The following is a 15563-nucleotide window of genomic DNA, read 5'->3' as shown; positions in this document are numbered from 1 at the left end:
TCCAGGGCCAGCTCCTGCCTGGGTGGGGGCCTGGGATGCTGGTCGCTGCCTCCTTTTGTGTGAGCACCTGGCGGGCCGGAGGGTAGGGACGTCCTGCTGAGGGGACACCTGGCCCCCAGTGCCCTGCATGCACCAAGCAGTGGAGGTCTGGGGTAGACCTGCTATGCACAGGGTCTGGAAGGGGGGTGTGTCAGGTGTGGCAGGGTCAGAGGGTGACTGTGAGGCCAGAGAGCCATGGGGTTGAGGGCAGTGAGGTCGGGGCAGGTGTGGCCTGGGTGGTGGCTGAGCATGGCCCATGGCTCGTGTGTGGGGTCTGGGCAGCCCTGGACACCCTGCAGAGGGTGGCCCTAGGCCCCCTGCCTGATCATGTTCCTGTAATCGGGGACGATGGTCTGCTTCAGGTCCACCATCGAGGAGAAGATCCACTTCACCTGTAGGCAAAGGACAGCACAGGGGTGAGGAGGTCACAGCCCTGCCCCCAAGGTCCACCCACCCCTCAGGGCACTGAGGCCACATCTCTGCCCCCAAGGTCCACCCACCCCTCAGGGCACTGAGGCCACATCTGTGCCCCCAAGGTCCACCCACCCCTGAGGCCACTGAGGCCACATCTCTGCCCCCGAGGCCCATCTGCCTTTCAGGCCACCCAAGTACCAGGGCCTCTACACTGCCTGCCCCCAGGCCTGGACATGGATGGAGAGCAGGGCCATGATAGCGACAGCATGTGGATAACACAGAAGACAGCGTCAGGGACAGGTGGGGACAGCCTGGGGGACAGTGTCAGGGACAGGAGGAGACAGTCTGGCGGACACTGTTGGACAGGTGGGTACGGCATTGGGGAGTGTCAGGGACAGGTGGGGACAGCGTTGGGGATAGTGTCAGGGACATGTGGAGACAGCCTGGGGACACTGTTGGACAGCTGGGTACAGTGTGAGGGACAGTTTGAGAACGTGGGGGACAGCATCAGGGACAGGGGGACAGCCTGGGGGACAGTGTCAGGGACAGTGTGTGACAGCCTGGGGGACAATGTCAAGGACAGCTGGGGACAACGTGCGGCCGACCTTGAAGAAGGTGACAGTGGCACTGTAGCACACGCTTAGCAGGAAGAGTGTGATGAAGATGGTGATGGTCGTCCACAGCCCGTCCAGCTCCCCCTCCTGCGCCTCTGCACAGCTCTCCTCCAGTTGCAGCTCTGGACAGGAAGGGGGTGGTCAGTGCTGTGTCCCGCTGGGCTTGGGCCTCTGGGGGTGATTCCCTCTGTGTCGGGGCCCAGGATGTGGGGCCTGGCCGGGATGGGCCAACAGTGTCCTGAGGTCAGCTCCCCGAAGCTGCCCATCCTGGGCACCAGCTTTGGCCCCGGGGCTCAGCCAGACACCCGGCCCTAGATAGCGACTGGCCCACAGCGGGACCCACTCCCCATCTCCCGTGTCCCTCCCTGAGGCCCAGAGGGCAGGTGGATGTGAAGCCCACCCCTCATGTGACCCCAGCTGCAGGGAAGGGCGGTATTGGGAAGTGGGCCAGAGCCAGGGACGCGACGTGGCGTGTGATCCCGTGTGTGGGGGCCTGTGTGTGTGTGGCGGCTGCAGGGGCACCCTTGTGAGAGGAAGGCTGGGTTTGTCTGAGCTGGTCAGCATGTGGAGAAGCTGCTGAGCGGCTCGTGGGCCTTGAGGTGCTGCGTGGGGCTCGTGGGGGCCTGTGTCCGAGGAGTGTTCACGTGTGCGGGGACCTTGCTCTGGTCTGGGTGCTGTGCAGGTCGCCCGGGTGAGGCTCCGTGTGTGCGGCGTGAACGTGTGTGTGTGGTGGCCGTGTGGCCCGCCAACCTCAGTGCGGGGTTTGTTTAACGGGTCTGGGCTGAGTGTGTGTGTGAGCATCTGGCCCAGTCCCTCCATAGGGCCCGAGAGTGCATGTCCCCAGGAGTCGGTTGTGTCCCATGCGGGTGCGAGGCTGGGCAGGGCTGCCAGGGTTAGTGCCGTGGGGGTAGATGGGTGAGGGAGGGCCTGTCCCTACGCACATGGACTAGGCATGTCCCTGAGTGGGCACGGGGGTCTGAGAACAGGGCGCTCACAGAAGAGGACAGTCTGCTACAGAGGCAGGGGCTGTGTCTGTCCCCAGGGGCTCCTAGGGCTTCTCGTGGCTCAGCCCAGGGCAGCTGCTGTTGGAGGGAGGGCCACGCTGGCAAAGCCCCCACCCTGCCGAGGGCAGCCCCTGGCTGGGCCCCACCCTAGGCGGCCCAGGCACACCTGCACAGCCTGGGCCAGTGTGGGGACAGTGGGACCCGCTCTGCCTCCCTCATGCCACTCAGGCCTCAGACTCGGCCTGACCCGTGGAAAGAACCGTCACAGTCTTGCAGGGCCCAGGGCAGCGCTGGGTGCTTTATTTCCATGCTGGGCGCCCGGGAAGTATGTACACGGGGTGCGTGCCAAGCATCCTCGCGGGACCCCGAGAGCCCGCGGAGCAGGGGCTTGCCGGCCGTCACACTCATTTACCCGGAGACATGGAGAGGCTCTTCTGCGTGTAGTGATTGTGCAGAGCCTCATGCATCACGGAGCATGAGAAGACGTTCCCCTGCTGCCACCTGCTCTTGTCCACGGTGAGCTTGCTGTAGAGGAAGAAGGAGCCGTCGGAGTCCACCATGGGAGGCGTGGTCTTGTAGTTGTTCTCCGGCTGCCCGCTGCTCTCCCACTCCACGGCGATGTCGCTGGGGTAGAAGCCTTTGACCAGGCAGGTCAGGCTGACCTGGTTCTTGGTCATCTCCTCTTGGGACGGGGACAGGGTGTACACGTGCGGCTCTCGGGGCTGCCCTGTAGGGACAGAGGTTGGCACAGCGGTCACTCCCAGGGCAGAGGTTGGGCCGAGCCGGCCTCTGTCCATGTGGCCCTCGCGCCCTGCAGGTCCCACCTTTGGGTTTGGAGATGGTTCTCTCGATGGAGGCTGGGAGGCCTTTGTTGGAGACCTTGCACTTGTACTCCTTGCCGTTCAGCCAGTCCTGGTGCCCGACGGTGAGGACGCTGACCACACGGAACGTGCTGTTGAACTGCTCCTCCCGCGGCTTTGTCTTGGCATTGTGCACCTCCACACCATCCACGTACCAGTTGAACTGGACCTCGGGGTCCTCCTGGCTCACGTCCACCACCACGCACGTGACCTCAGGGGTCCGGGAGATCATGAGGGTGTCCTTGGGTTTTGGGGGGAAGAGGAAGACTGACGGTCCCCCCGGGAATTCAGGTGCTGAGGAAGAGATGGAGGCGGACGTGTCAGCACCCAGCTGGGGCCTGTGCCTGGACGCAGGCCACTCTAGGGCACTTGTCCCACCTTGAGCTGGAGGGTGCGGCCTGGGCTGGCTTACCTGGACATGATGGGCACGGGGGACCATATTTGGACTCTGCAGAGAGAAGATTGGGAGTTACTGTGGTCTGGGAGGAGAGAAGGTGTCTGAGCTGAGGGAGTGGAGAGTTTGGCCTTTGGGGTGGGCTTAGGTCAGGGGCAGGGTCCTCCCGGATATGGCCCTTGGCCGGTCTGAGCCCAGCACCTGCCCCTGTGTGTGCAGGGCCTGGGGTAGGGGCATCCAGCCTGTGACTGCCCGGCGCCTGGTGGAAAAAGCCAGAAGACCCTCTCCCTGAGCATGAGTGGGGCGGGCAGAGGCCTCCGGGTGAGGAGACAGATGGGGCCTGCCCTGCTGCCCTGGGCTGGGGCTGCACAGCCGGGGTGTGTCCAGGCAGGAGGGCTGAGCCTGGCTTCCAGCAGACACCCTCCCTCCCTGCGCTGGCCTCTCACCAACTCTCTTGTCCACTTTGGTGTTGCTGGGCTTGTGATCTACGTTGCAGATGTAGGTCTGGGTGCCCAAGCTGCTGGAGGGCACGGTCACCACGCTGCTGAGGGAGTAGAGCCCTGAGGACTGTAGGACAGCCGGGAAGGTGTGCACGCCGCTGGTCAGGGCGCCTGAGTTCCACGACACGGTCACCGGTTCGGGGAAGTAATCCTTGACCAGGCAGCCCAGGGCCGCTGTGCCCTCGGAGGTGCTCGTGGAGCAGGGCTCCAGGGGGAAGACCGATGGGCCCTTGGTGGAGGCTGCAAGAGAGGTGGCGCCATGTGACCGCGGTGTGGGACAGAGCTGGGCCCAGGGCGCGGAGGCCCCTCGGTTCTTGTCTGTCCGCGAGGGTCCGGGCAGGGTCCAGTGTCTGGGCTCACGGGCATTGGGTGTGCACCTGGCTGGCGCCACCTGCCCCACCTTAGCCCCCTCCCTGCCCCAAAACCAAGGTCAGGCCTGGCCCTTCCCAGAAAGCTTGCAGGACCGGCGGCCCTGTGGTGCCCTTCTGCAGGCACCCCTGCAGCCTAGGAGGCGGGGCTCGGCAGCCGGGTCAGCCCTCTGTGTCCGCCGGGGGTCAGCACAGTCCAGGGCCTCTAGTTTGGCCTCAGCTCTGGTCATCGGTGCCCCCTCAGGGACAGCTCATTCCCATTGATCCTACTCCAGGCTTTTATGGGTGCCTGGCTTGAACAGTGGCCACTGTTCTCAGATGGCTTCTGGTAGGTCCCCTGAGCCCCCTGTAGCCCCTGACCCTGCCGCCCCTGTGTGGCCCTCCCCTAGTGAGTGGCCTGACTTGCCCAGGGCCCTGGTCATAGCCTGCCCTCTGCCCTCCAGGGCCCTTGTCTTCTGTGCAGCAGGGGCCAGACACTGCATAGGGTCGGCGCCCTTCAGCCCCAGGGTCCCGGAACCCCCTGCCTTGGAATAGCCCCCTTGGAGCCTCCTCCTCAGCCTCTCCCCTCCATTCCCCTTAGCCCCAGTGTGCAGCAGCCCAGGTCAAGGCCCTGAGTGCCTGGATGCCCCCTGCCTCCCCAGTGTCCTGCATTACTTCTGGAGGCTCAGTCACCACACCCTCACCCTTCCAGCCCTGGCCTGGCCTTCTCGGCCACCAGCCCAGCTCCTCCCTCTCTCCAGAGTTTCCCCCGGCAAGGTCCCTGCTGGGCTCAGCCCAGGCCCCCCCAGCATAGGTAGGAGCCTTGCACCTGCCCTTGGCCCTCCCCACCCTGCATGGCGCCAGGACTCCGAGGCCACTGGGAGGCCCCATTTCTCTCTGCCGCTGGCCCAGTGGCCCTGGAGTCCCACTGCAGGCTGGGTGTGCCCCGACCTCAGCCAGGCCATACCCCTGCTCAGCCCCAGGGCCCTGCCCACTACCCCTTCCCCTCACCTGCACCACAGGCTCTGGCTGACTCTGCCCAGGCCCTGAATGGGCCTCTCTGGCTCTTCTCTGCTGCTACACTGCCCTGCACCTCCTCCACTCAGCTTCATTGTGCTGGTGGCCCTGGCTCCTGGCAGCCCATCTTGTTCCTTCTGGGGCGCCAGCCTGAGAGGCCTACCTGTGCAGGGTCCACTGGGGCCAGTCCTGGGACCCTCCTGGTCTCAGCACACGTTCCCCCTGCAGCCAGACCTGCCTCTGCCTGTGAGCTCAGCCCTGAGCCCTGGAATGTCTTCCCTTCTCCATCCCGGCTCGCCCTTGGGAACTGCTCAGCGGGATGGGCTCACACCTCCTTCCCTGCACCAGGAGGCTGCACTGTGCTTTCACCAGCCCTCAGCTGTTGGCTGCCAGCAAGTACCCAGCTCCTGCCAAAGTCTAGGAGCTGAGTGCTGCCTCCCACCGTCCCTGCTCACCTGTAGCTGCCGTGCCCTGAGCTCTAGTGCCTGTCCCATGCTCGTCCTGCCCCCCACCTGCCCCTGCTCACCTGCAGCAGCTCTGCCCTGGTGCTCTGAGCTCCAGTGCCTGCCCCTTGCTCCTCCTCCTTCACACCAGCCCCTGCTCACCTACCAATGATCTTCCCTGGCTCTCTGAGCTCCAGGGGCTGCCCACCTGCTCCCCTTGCTTCCCACCAGCCCTGCTCACCTGCAGCTGCTCTGCCCTGGCTGGCTGAGCTGCAGAAGCTGCCCCCTGCTCGCCAACCTCCCACCGGTCCTGCTAACCTTCTGATGCTCTCCCCTGGTCCTCTGAGCTCCAGGGCCTGCCCCCTGCTCCTCCTGCCTCCCACGTGCCCCTGCTAACCTGCGGCTGCTCTGCCCTGGTCTCCTGAGTTCCAGGAGCTTCCCCGTGGTCGTTCTGCCCCCACCTACCGTGCTCATCTGTGGCTGCTCGGTCCTGGTCCCCTGAGCTCCAATGCCTGCCCCCTGCTCATTCTGCCCTCGCTCAACCCAGAGCAGCAACATCACTCAGGCCACTGCTGCCCCCCTGCCTGTCCTGGCACCCTCTGTCCAGGTTTGGGCTGTTTTTCTGGCCTCATTTTTGTTTTTGCAGCACTTGGCGTGTTCCCTATGCTGTGGAGCAGCCCCAGTGTCCAGTCAGGTCTCCCCAACAGAGCCCCTTGCCCTTGCCCATGTGCCCCTCCTGGATGAGCTCCCGGATCCTCCCGTCCTTGCACTGCTCCTGCTCTGGAAGCCTCTCCGGAACCTCAGCTCCTCAGTGGCCTCTGCTCTGCTGGGTCAGCTCCCTGAACGTGTGGAGCCTCAGCCCCTTCCCTCGCCCCAGGCCTGCTGTGCTCTGGGCCTTTCTGGGCCTCCCTGGACTCTTCCCTCCTCCCACCGGTGCGCTCAGCACAGCTCTTCCCTCCTCTCCGCTGCTGACCACAGCCCTGCTCCCCGCCAGCAGGTGCCCCAGCCCCATCAGCTGGCTCTGAGCCCATCCCCTGCCCCTGCCTCTGCCTCTGGGCTCCTTGGATTCCGCCCTCCTGTCCTGTTGCCACACTCACCCTCCCTGCTCTGCTCCCGGCTCACCTGCTGTCTTTGGTCCTGGCTGAGATGAGGGTGCCACGGCCAGCACTGCTGACCCTGCCCTGGGCTCTGGTGATGCTGCCGGCCTGGACAAGCCCCTCCGTTCACCTGGGGCCTCTGCTCCTCCCTCGCTCTGCTGCCTCCTCAGCTCAGGTCAGTCCTGCCCATCCTGGCATCACCCCACGGCTGGCTCTGCCACATCCCGTCATGTTCCTTGTGCTCCCAGCCCGGTCGTCCTGGAGGCCTCAGTCAGCCTCTGGTGTGTCCTGCCCTGTTGGCTTGGAAGCCTCTGCCCACGGGCCTTGTCGTCTCGCACTGGGCGGGCATCGGTGCCTGAAGGCTGCCCACCTCCCCCGTGCTGGCTCTGCTTGGGCCTCCATGTGGGGCCGGCCTCGCCCCAGCATTTCCCCAGCCTCTTGCAGCCTGTTCAGCTCAGGTCCAGGAGTGCCCACGGCTGCCCCCAGGCTCTGTCCTTCTCCTCCCGAGCCTGTGCCCTTGGCCTGTGCTGACCCCACTCATCGAGGTGGGGGTCTCAGCCCTTCCTGTTCTGGTGCAGCAGGTGTGGGCGGCCCCGCCCCCGCCATCAGCCGCTATTGGTCTTCCTAGGAAATCACAGCTCAGGTCCCAGGTCCCCAGGGGTGTGAACTCCACACTGCAAAGACTAAGAACAGGATTGAAACTGGTGGCACCGCTTACTTCCTGAAGTTCCCTTTTCTTCTGGTGGTTTCTCTGTCAGAGGGCGAGGGGGAGTCCAGACAGAGCCAAGGCTGCCTCATGGGTGTGTGGGGATGGGGGTGGTGGCTGCCCCCATACTCCCCCATACTCACGGGAGAAGGTGGGGAGCCCGGACCTTGTGCACTGCTCTTTTCTCTGTCTCTGAGTCCCTGGGGCTGGACTGAGACTGGCAGTGATTATGACCATTCCGCCCATGGCCTCAGCCTCTCAATACCTGGGCCTCTCACCTGAGCCTTCTGGGCCCCACTGGGCCCTGGTGGCTGCTTTTGCCTGGGCGTCTCTCCAGCTGGCTCTGACTCATGGTGCAGGGAGGGGAGTGTGAGCCTATCCCGCTGAGCAGCTGGCAAGGGCGAGCTGGGATGCAGAAGGGAAGGCGTTCCAGGGCTCAGGGCTGAGCTCACAGGCAGGGGCAAGTCTGGCTGCAGGGGAAACATGTGCTTGAGACCAAGAGGGTCCCAGGGCTGGCCCGAGTGGACCCTGCAGAGGAAGCCCTCTGAGGCTGGTGCTCCAGAAGGAACAAGATGGGCTGCCAGGAGCCAGGACCACCAGCACAATGAAGCTGAGTGGAGGAGGTGCAGGGCAGTGTAGCAGCAGAGGGGAGCCAGAGGGGCCCAGTTGCCTGAGTAGAGGGAATGGCCTGGCTAGGGACAGGACACTTAGCTTCCTCAGAGGTCGGGGCACACCCAGCCTGCAGTGGGACTCCAGGGCCACTGGGCCAGCAGTAGAGAGAGAAATGGGGCCTCCCTGGGGCCTGGGGATGCTGGCACCATGCAGGGTGGGGAGGGCCAAGGGCAGGTGCAAGGTTCCTACCTGTGCTGGGGGAACTGGTCTGAGATCAGGAGGGACCTTGCCAGGCAGAAGCTCTAGAGAGAGGGAGGAGCTGGGCAAGGACGAACGTGGAGGTGGGAGGTAGTGGGGGACGGGATGCGGCCAGAGGGACTGGGCAGATGGAAAGCACAAGGAGATGTCACACAGGAAGTGTCCAGAATGGAACGGGAAGCATCCAGCATGGACACTTTGAAGGGAAATCATGTCTGTCCCACTAAATGTGCTCTCCACAAGGACCCGGCCTGCCCTTCTGTCCCTGCTGGATCCCTGAGCTGGCACCAGCCCTGCTCTCAGAGAGAATGTCCAGGAGACAGGTGGAAATGCATGTGTGGGTCGCCAGGGAAATCCATCCTCCACCCGGGGGCTCCCAGTTGGCTCCCAGCCTCTGGCTCTGGCTTCACCCCGTGGAACTCATTATGGGCTCAACCTCCCAGGCTGGGGGAGGACAGAGTGAGGGGCCCCACACTGCCCATGGCACACCCAGGGGGCTGGGGAGACTGCACTGGGCTGGGGCAGGGAGGCCTCGTGCAGCCTGTGGGGCTGGCAGCTCAGGACAACACTCATATCCGTTAGCTGTGGCCCTGGCAACACAGTACCCCAGACTGAGTGGCTTAAACAGATGTTTATTCCGTCCTGGTTCTGGAGGCCGGGCATCTGGGATGGAGGCCTCGGCGGGGCTGGCTCCTCTGTGTCACGGGAGACTCTGTCCCAGGCTCTCTCCTGGCTGCTGGGCTTTGCCGGCTGTCTCTGCTGCTCTTGGCTTGTGGAAGCAGCGCCATCTTCACAGGGCGTTCTCCCCACATGCTGTCTGTGCCCAGATTCCCCCTTTTCATGAGGACAGCAGTCATATTGGATCTGAGGCTTTCCCTACTCCAGGGTGACCTCATCTGAACTTGATTGCAGCTGCAAAGACTGTTACCAAACAAGGTCACATTCTGTGGTCCTGGGGGTTAGGACTTCAACACATGAGTTTATAGGGGACACATTTTAACCCATGACAGTTTGCCCTCCGCTCCCCCCGTAATCATGTCCTCACATGCGAAATCCCTGCGTCCCATAGCAACATCTCCACGATGGCTAACCCCTTCCAGCACCAACTCTTAGTCCACAATCTCAGCAAAATATCACCTGCATCAAGTGTGGGAGAAACCCAGGGTGAGATTAGGAGAGAAACCACAGCAGGGGTGGCGAGCCTCCTGCCCTCCCGGGCCCTGGTGAGGCTGTGTGCACTGTGTGCGTGTGCCTGGGGCTCCACTTGCCCCTCCCATGTACCTGCTCATTTTCTCCAGGCTGTGGGCATTTTGGGCAGAGGCCTCAGTGCCTGGTCGGCCCTCTCCCAGTTCTATCCAATGCCCTAAGCTGTGCTGGGCTGCAGGGGCCGGGCAGGGTGGGTCCCCAGGAAGGATGGGTCACCTGCTGCTCCCATAAGCCCAGGTCCAGTCCCAGCTGGGGGTCCATCTCTGGCCTCTGCCAGCCTTGAGATGCCCAGTCCTCTGTGTCTCCCTTCTAGGGCCCACCAGGCCTGCTCAGCTCTGAGTCCCATGTCCATTCTCACCCTGCTCTGAAAAAATGATGTTTTTCATTTCAGAATCATACTTTCAGTTCTGGAATTTTCATTCGGTTCTTGTAACTATTTTCCATCTCTTACAGAGATTCCCCATCTAGTCACTCATTATAATCATATTTTCCTTTAAGTCTTTGAACATATGTAACATAACTTCTTTAAAATCCTTGTCTGAAAACTGGGTCTGCATCTAGGTCATCTTGGAGTTGATCTCCATTCACCCCTTTTTCTTTTGACTATGGATCACATTTTCATGTTTCTTTGCATACATGGTAATTTTGGATGTGCACCTGATGTTGTTGATAACATGTGGTACAGGCTATGGGTTTTGCATTCTTCCTTAGCAGAGCATTAGTTGTTTTCTTCAATGTTAGCAAGCAGTTAGCTTGAGTTGACTCAAACTCCCAAGTCTGTCTGCCTGGCAGTTGGCAGTAGCTGGAATCTCAGTTCTCTCGACCTTCCAGGTGTTGCTTTCTGCTGGGCCCTTTGGAGTTTTCCCTACCCATGCACACCTAAGGGATCAGCCAGAAGTTTCAGTGGAGTTTACTTGCAGATTGTGGGGTTTCCCTTCGGTGACCTTCTCCTTTATGGACATCTTCTCTTCATTTCCAGGTGCTCTGAAAATGCAGCCCTGCATCCCACTCCTCACCAGGAGGGCTGCAGTTTCCTGCTTGAACTCTAGCCGCACCTGTTCCATGCCCTGGGGTGTGACTTCAGACGAATATTTCACGGAATAATCCTTACTAGTGTTTGCCTACTTCTGGTCATGCTCCAGTGCCTGCAATTGGTATGTGTGGGTGTTGTGTGTGCTTAGAGCTTTTCCAGTGTTTATAATTGCCATCTGCCAAAGGTCTAGTCTGATATTAGCTGCTCCAGCATTATCGGAATCAGAACTACTTTCTCTCATGTGGTTTTTCATTTTCATTTCCCTGTTGACTAGTGTGGTTCAACATCTTTTCATATGTTTAGTGGCTATTTGGATATCTTCTGTAAAACATCTGTTGAATTCTCTTGCCTATTCCTCGTTGAATTATTTGATTTTTTTTCTCGTTGGTTTACAGGGGTCTTTTTTATCTTACGGATCTGTTTGTGTCAGTCAGTTATATATGCTTATAGGAAACATTGAGAAAAACTGAAATGGACCAAAAGTTTAGTAGGTGCCTTCCATGGAAAGCAAGGCATCGTCTCGTACACTCTTCCGGGTTATTTCATTCTATGGAGCTCTGCATCTTTTATTTCCTTTGAACTATTTTACACCTCTATAAGCCAGGGGTCCCCAACCCCTGGGTCATGCACTGGAACTGGCTCATGGCCCGTTAGGAACTGGGCCACATAGCAGGAGGTGAGGGGTGTGTGAGCATTACTGCCCGAGCTCCACCTCCTGTCAGATCAGTGGCAGCATTAGATTCTCACAGGAGCGAACCCTATTGCGAGCTGCACATTCACGGGATCTAAGTTGCACACCCCTTATGACACCCTAATGCCTAATGATCTGAGGTGGAAAAGCTTTGTGCCCAAACCATCCCCCGATCCTGGTCTGTGGAAAAATTGTCTTCCATGGAACTGGTTCCTGGTGCCACAATGTTGGGGACCACTGCTCTAGGTTGTACATAATTGATAGCAATGCCAAAACTCTTTGAATTGGTAGAAATTCAAGTTCTCATCTTTGGAAGGACAATGGACTCCTCCTCATCTCCCAGGGAAGAGGCCAGTTTTGCATCTATGAACTCCTTTTAGCATTCCAGAATCAATTATGTAAGTGTAGTCCTTAGATTTCCACTTTGAACTGGTTGCAACACCTTCATTAATGAGATAAAGAGCATCTCTGAACTGTGTCGTCATATATTTATGTGAGTCAGGATCATAATTTTTTTAAAAATGATCTTTTAACTCGTTGTGATTTCTTGTCCCCCATGGCCCCACTCAGCCTCAGTATCCAGGGAGCTTAGTTTTCTGTGGCCCAGGAGGACAGGAGACCTGGTTTTGACGAAGAGATCTGAGGTTGGCGCCAACTTTTCCCCACAGCTCTGCTTCAAGGAGTGCCCTGGGAAGGCTTCCCAACCCCACACCTGTCCTGTTGGCGAAGGTGAGCTCCATGCCACGTGGCATCTCTGCTGGTGGCCACCTGGTATCTGTTGAATAGAGAAATGTGCAGCATCTTCACAGAGCTTCCAGGGCTTCTGTGCTCTCCAAACATCTCTGGGCTCCTGGCACCCTCTCAGGGTGTGATGTGTTGGTGGCTGGGTTGGGCCCCTGTCCCTGAGGGTGGGACTCAGGCAAGGACAAAGCTCTGGACTCAAAGAGCTGGTGTGGGGCGAGTGAAAGGAATAGGAGCTTTTGGGTCAGAAATGCGGGTTTTAGCCTGCACAGCCCCCATGAGCAGGGGCTGCAGGCTCACCAAGGCCTCAGTTTCTACGATGGTGAGAGAGTGTCAGAGACTGCAGCACGTATTTGAAAAGCGTCCAGGGATGGCAGGGGTCTGGGTGTGGACCAGCTCTCCTGAATACTGAGGGTGCGACCTTGGTCACACCACTGACCTTGACCATTGTGAAAGGAAAATAAAATCTCAGGACTCCAAACTCACTATGCCAAAAAGAAAAGATGCGGTGGGAAGCTGAGTCCTGAAAAAACAATTATAAAAAAAAGAACAAAAGTCATGCATTTCCTTTTGTTTCTAAACTGACAGCAGCAGATAGGCCAGGTCTGCCCATGTGGCCTCCCTCACCTGACAATATAAATTAACAGCCCAGTCTTCATCACATGGGACAAAATGAGACAAGAAATCCTCCCTCCTGCCCCAGAGATGCATGCATGTTTGAATTCTTCCTCTACTCTGTTTATTTTCTCATAAAGTGCAGATTTGCGGAGCAGAAGGTGAATGTGTAATTGCTCCCTCCACCCCTCCTTTTCATGCAACGTGGGGGCTCAATGAGCTGTAATCAAAGCCTCACAAGAATGTGACCCTCCCCTCTTGCCTTTTTCTCTTTCCTCTTTCCCCTCCTCCAGCTTTTCCCCTTTTTGATATTGAAGCAGGATGTAGTGTGACTCCTCCTGGGGTCAGGTGTGGGGTGGTCCCTGCCCGTGGTGGTCGGGGTCTCCTGGGAGATGGCCAGACGTGGGTGCTGAGGGGAAGAGGCCAGTGCAGTCGCAGGACGGGAGAGAGCATGCGCATTGTGCTGAGTGGGCTGGGAGGGATCCACAGAGAAGATGTGGCTCAACAGCTAGCACCGGGGACGGGAACGTGGGTGAAGGGCCTGGCACGTGGAGTAGCTCAAGGCGTGAGGCTGTGACCCACCTGGGGAGCCCGTGCATGACTGCGCTGGGTGGGTGCTGGGTCGCAAGTATTCGTGTGCCTGCGAGGCCCGTCTGTGTATGTGTGTGTGTGTGTGTGTGTCACGTGTCCCCCATGCGTGGCAGGCATTGTTGTGTGGCCCCCACGTATGGCAGGCACGTGCAGCTTGAGTACCATGCCAGACTGGGCATTCTGTCGCCTCCAGGCCTGGCCCTGCCGTGTGAGCAGGGAGCTTGGCCATGGGAGTGGTGGGCACAGGCATGGCTGTGCCGGGCCTCGCTGGCTGGGCTCAGTGGGGACACCACACCCTTTGCTGAGTGTGGGTGTCAGAGGGTTCGAGGTGCCCTCTGGGAGGTGGTCGGGCAGAGGCAGGGTTGGGAGCGTGTGGGGAGATGGGTGTTCAGCTAGGCTCCTCCCTGTGCAGGGGCTCAGCTGAAACCTGGGCTCTCACTCCCCTCACCCCTGCCTCCCCAGCATCCTCCCTCTGCCCCTCTCTTCAGCCTGCCTCGGGCCTTGCTCTGGGACCCCTGCTGAGAGGACAGGAGGGCCTTCAGCAGCACCCTGTGCTGGGCGGACGCTGAGGTCACAGCCTCGCTCTGTGTCTCCTCACAAGGCCACGTGGTGGCAGGTCCTTCCTCCTGTCTAACCAGAGTCCTGCTTGCTGCTCTGCAAGCCCACTTGGGTCACGTGGGGCAGGGACACCTGGCAGGGTAGGCTTCGTGGACTCAAGGGCCACCAGTTCCTCCAGGTCAACATGCTCAGATGGTTCCATTCTCCCCCTTCCCTTGGCCACAGGGACCTGTGTATCCTGGGCTGACCACAAATGTCAAACACGAGTCACGGCAGGAGTGTCACACCATGTCACACTGTGGGGAAAAGAAAGAGATCAGACTGTTACTGTGTCTATGTAGAAAAGGAAGACATAGGAAACTCCATTTTGATCTGTACTAAGAAAAACTGTTCCGCTTTGAGATGCTGTTAACCTGTAACTTTAGCCCCAACCCTGTGCTCACAGAAACATGTGCTGTATTAAATCAAGGTTTAATCACATCACATCACACCCCATCACACCAGGGATGTCCCACACCGTCACACCACATCACATCATGTCACACCACATCACACTATGTCACAGCCTGTTACACTTCATCACACCACATTCCATCAGGGATGTCATACCCTGTCCCATCACATCACATCATGTCACACCACACCACATCATTTCATATTATACCCCATCATGCCAGGGACGTCATACCGATCACACCATGTCACACCGTGTCATACCAGGGATGTTACATCTGTCACACCACATCACACCAGGGATGTCACACGATGTCATGTTACATCACGGCATGGACTGCTGGGGCGTGTGCAGGGGCCGCCCACAGAGCAGCCTTGCTGGAGAGTTGAGGGAGGGTCCTGGGGCTGGGCATGGTGTTCCTGCGGGAGGGCCGGCCCTCTGGAGGATGCTCGGTGGCCCCGGGTGGCTCAGGGAGGGGCCCAATTTCCGCAGGGGGACCTGGTCCAGGCACCAGGCCCTGCAGGGGGCAGGAGCTGCAGGGAGCATCTGCTTCTTCCCCACTCAGCCTGCTCAGTGCACGGAATGACCCGGAGCCCAGCACTGCCCTGGGTGTCCTTTCGTTAGCCTGGCCAGGCCGTCCATCCTCAGACAGTGGACTGGAGCCCACCCGACCAGAGCACCTGGAGGCCTGTAGGGCCCCTTGAAGGGCAGAGGGTGGAGACCTGTCCAGCAGGGTCCCTGAAGGCTGGCACCTTCTCTGGACAAAGCTCTCCTGCATCTCTGGGACGTCATCCTTGGGCTTGGGATAGAGCCGGTGATGCAGCAGGTGCCCGCCCTGCACCCCAGGTGCTGTCTCCCTCACCCCCCTCGGGGCTGCAGCAGCGTGTCCTGAGAGTTAAAGGGCTGGGCTTCAGCACCCAGTTCAGGCCAGGCCCCCTGGAGCCCACCCTCCAGCGGCGAGCCCTCCCACGGCACGGCAGGGCCTGGAGTCTGGGGATTTCATCTCCAACTCTGTGTTTGGTGCAGCTCCTGCTGCTCGATGCCACACAAACGAATCCAACCACTCCCCTTTTCCTGGGTGAGATGGTCTCTCTCCTGCCACAGGCACCTCCGATGGCATTTCCCAGCCCAGCCACCGCAGGAACCAGACCCTGTCCTTGACTGAGTTCCAGCCAGGCTCCTTGGAGCCTCTCCACTCCGCCTCAACCTTGGCTTGTAAAGACTTGAACAGACACTAACAGTTTCTAACAGCTTCTGGCCGTACCCCTAGGCCGACCCCTGACCCATCAACACCTGCCTGAGAAAGCTCCGCGCACCAGAACTGACCGTTTGGAGCAACCCTGACCTCCCTTTCTCAGGGTGTCTGCTG

At 59.7% G+C, this 15563-nt stretch overlaps 1 gene segment (V, D, J or C); it reads right to left on the bottom strand.

Annotated features, from left to right (window-relative positions):
• Nucleotides 1-347: 347 nt before the first annotated feature.
• LOC100582477 overlaps nt 348-15563 on the bottom strand; it is a 106771-nt gene continuing 91555 nt past the window's right edge. Inside the window, 6 exon segments of the C gene segment in view lie at nt 348-431; nt 1059-1189; nt 2484-2798; nt 2896-3225; nt 3344-3379; nt 3772-4065. Coding sequence covers nt 348-431; nt 1059-1189; nt 2484-2798; nt 2896-3225; nt 3344-3379; nt 3772-4065 — 1190 coding nt within the window.

This window comes from Nomascus leucogenys, chromosome 22a (assembly GCF_006542625.1).
Source record: "Nomascus leucogenys isolate Asia chromosome 22a, Asia_NLE_v1, whole genome shotgun sequence".
In the NCBI taxonomy this organism is placed as follows: Eukaryota; Metazoa; Chordata; class Mammalia; order Primates; family Hylobatidae; genus Nomascus; species Nomascus leucogenys.
The sequence above is the reverse complement of the archived record's forward strand: the minus strand, read 5'-3'. Positions and strand labels throughout refer to the sequence as shown.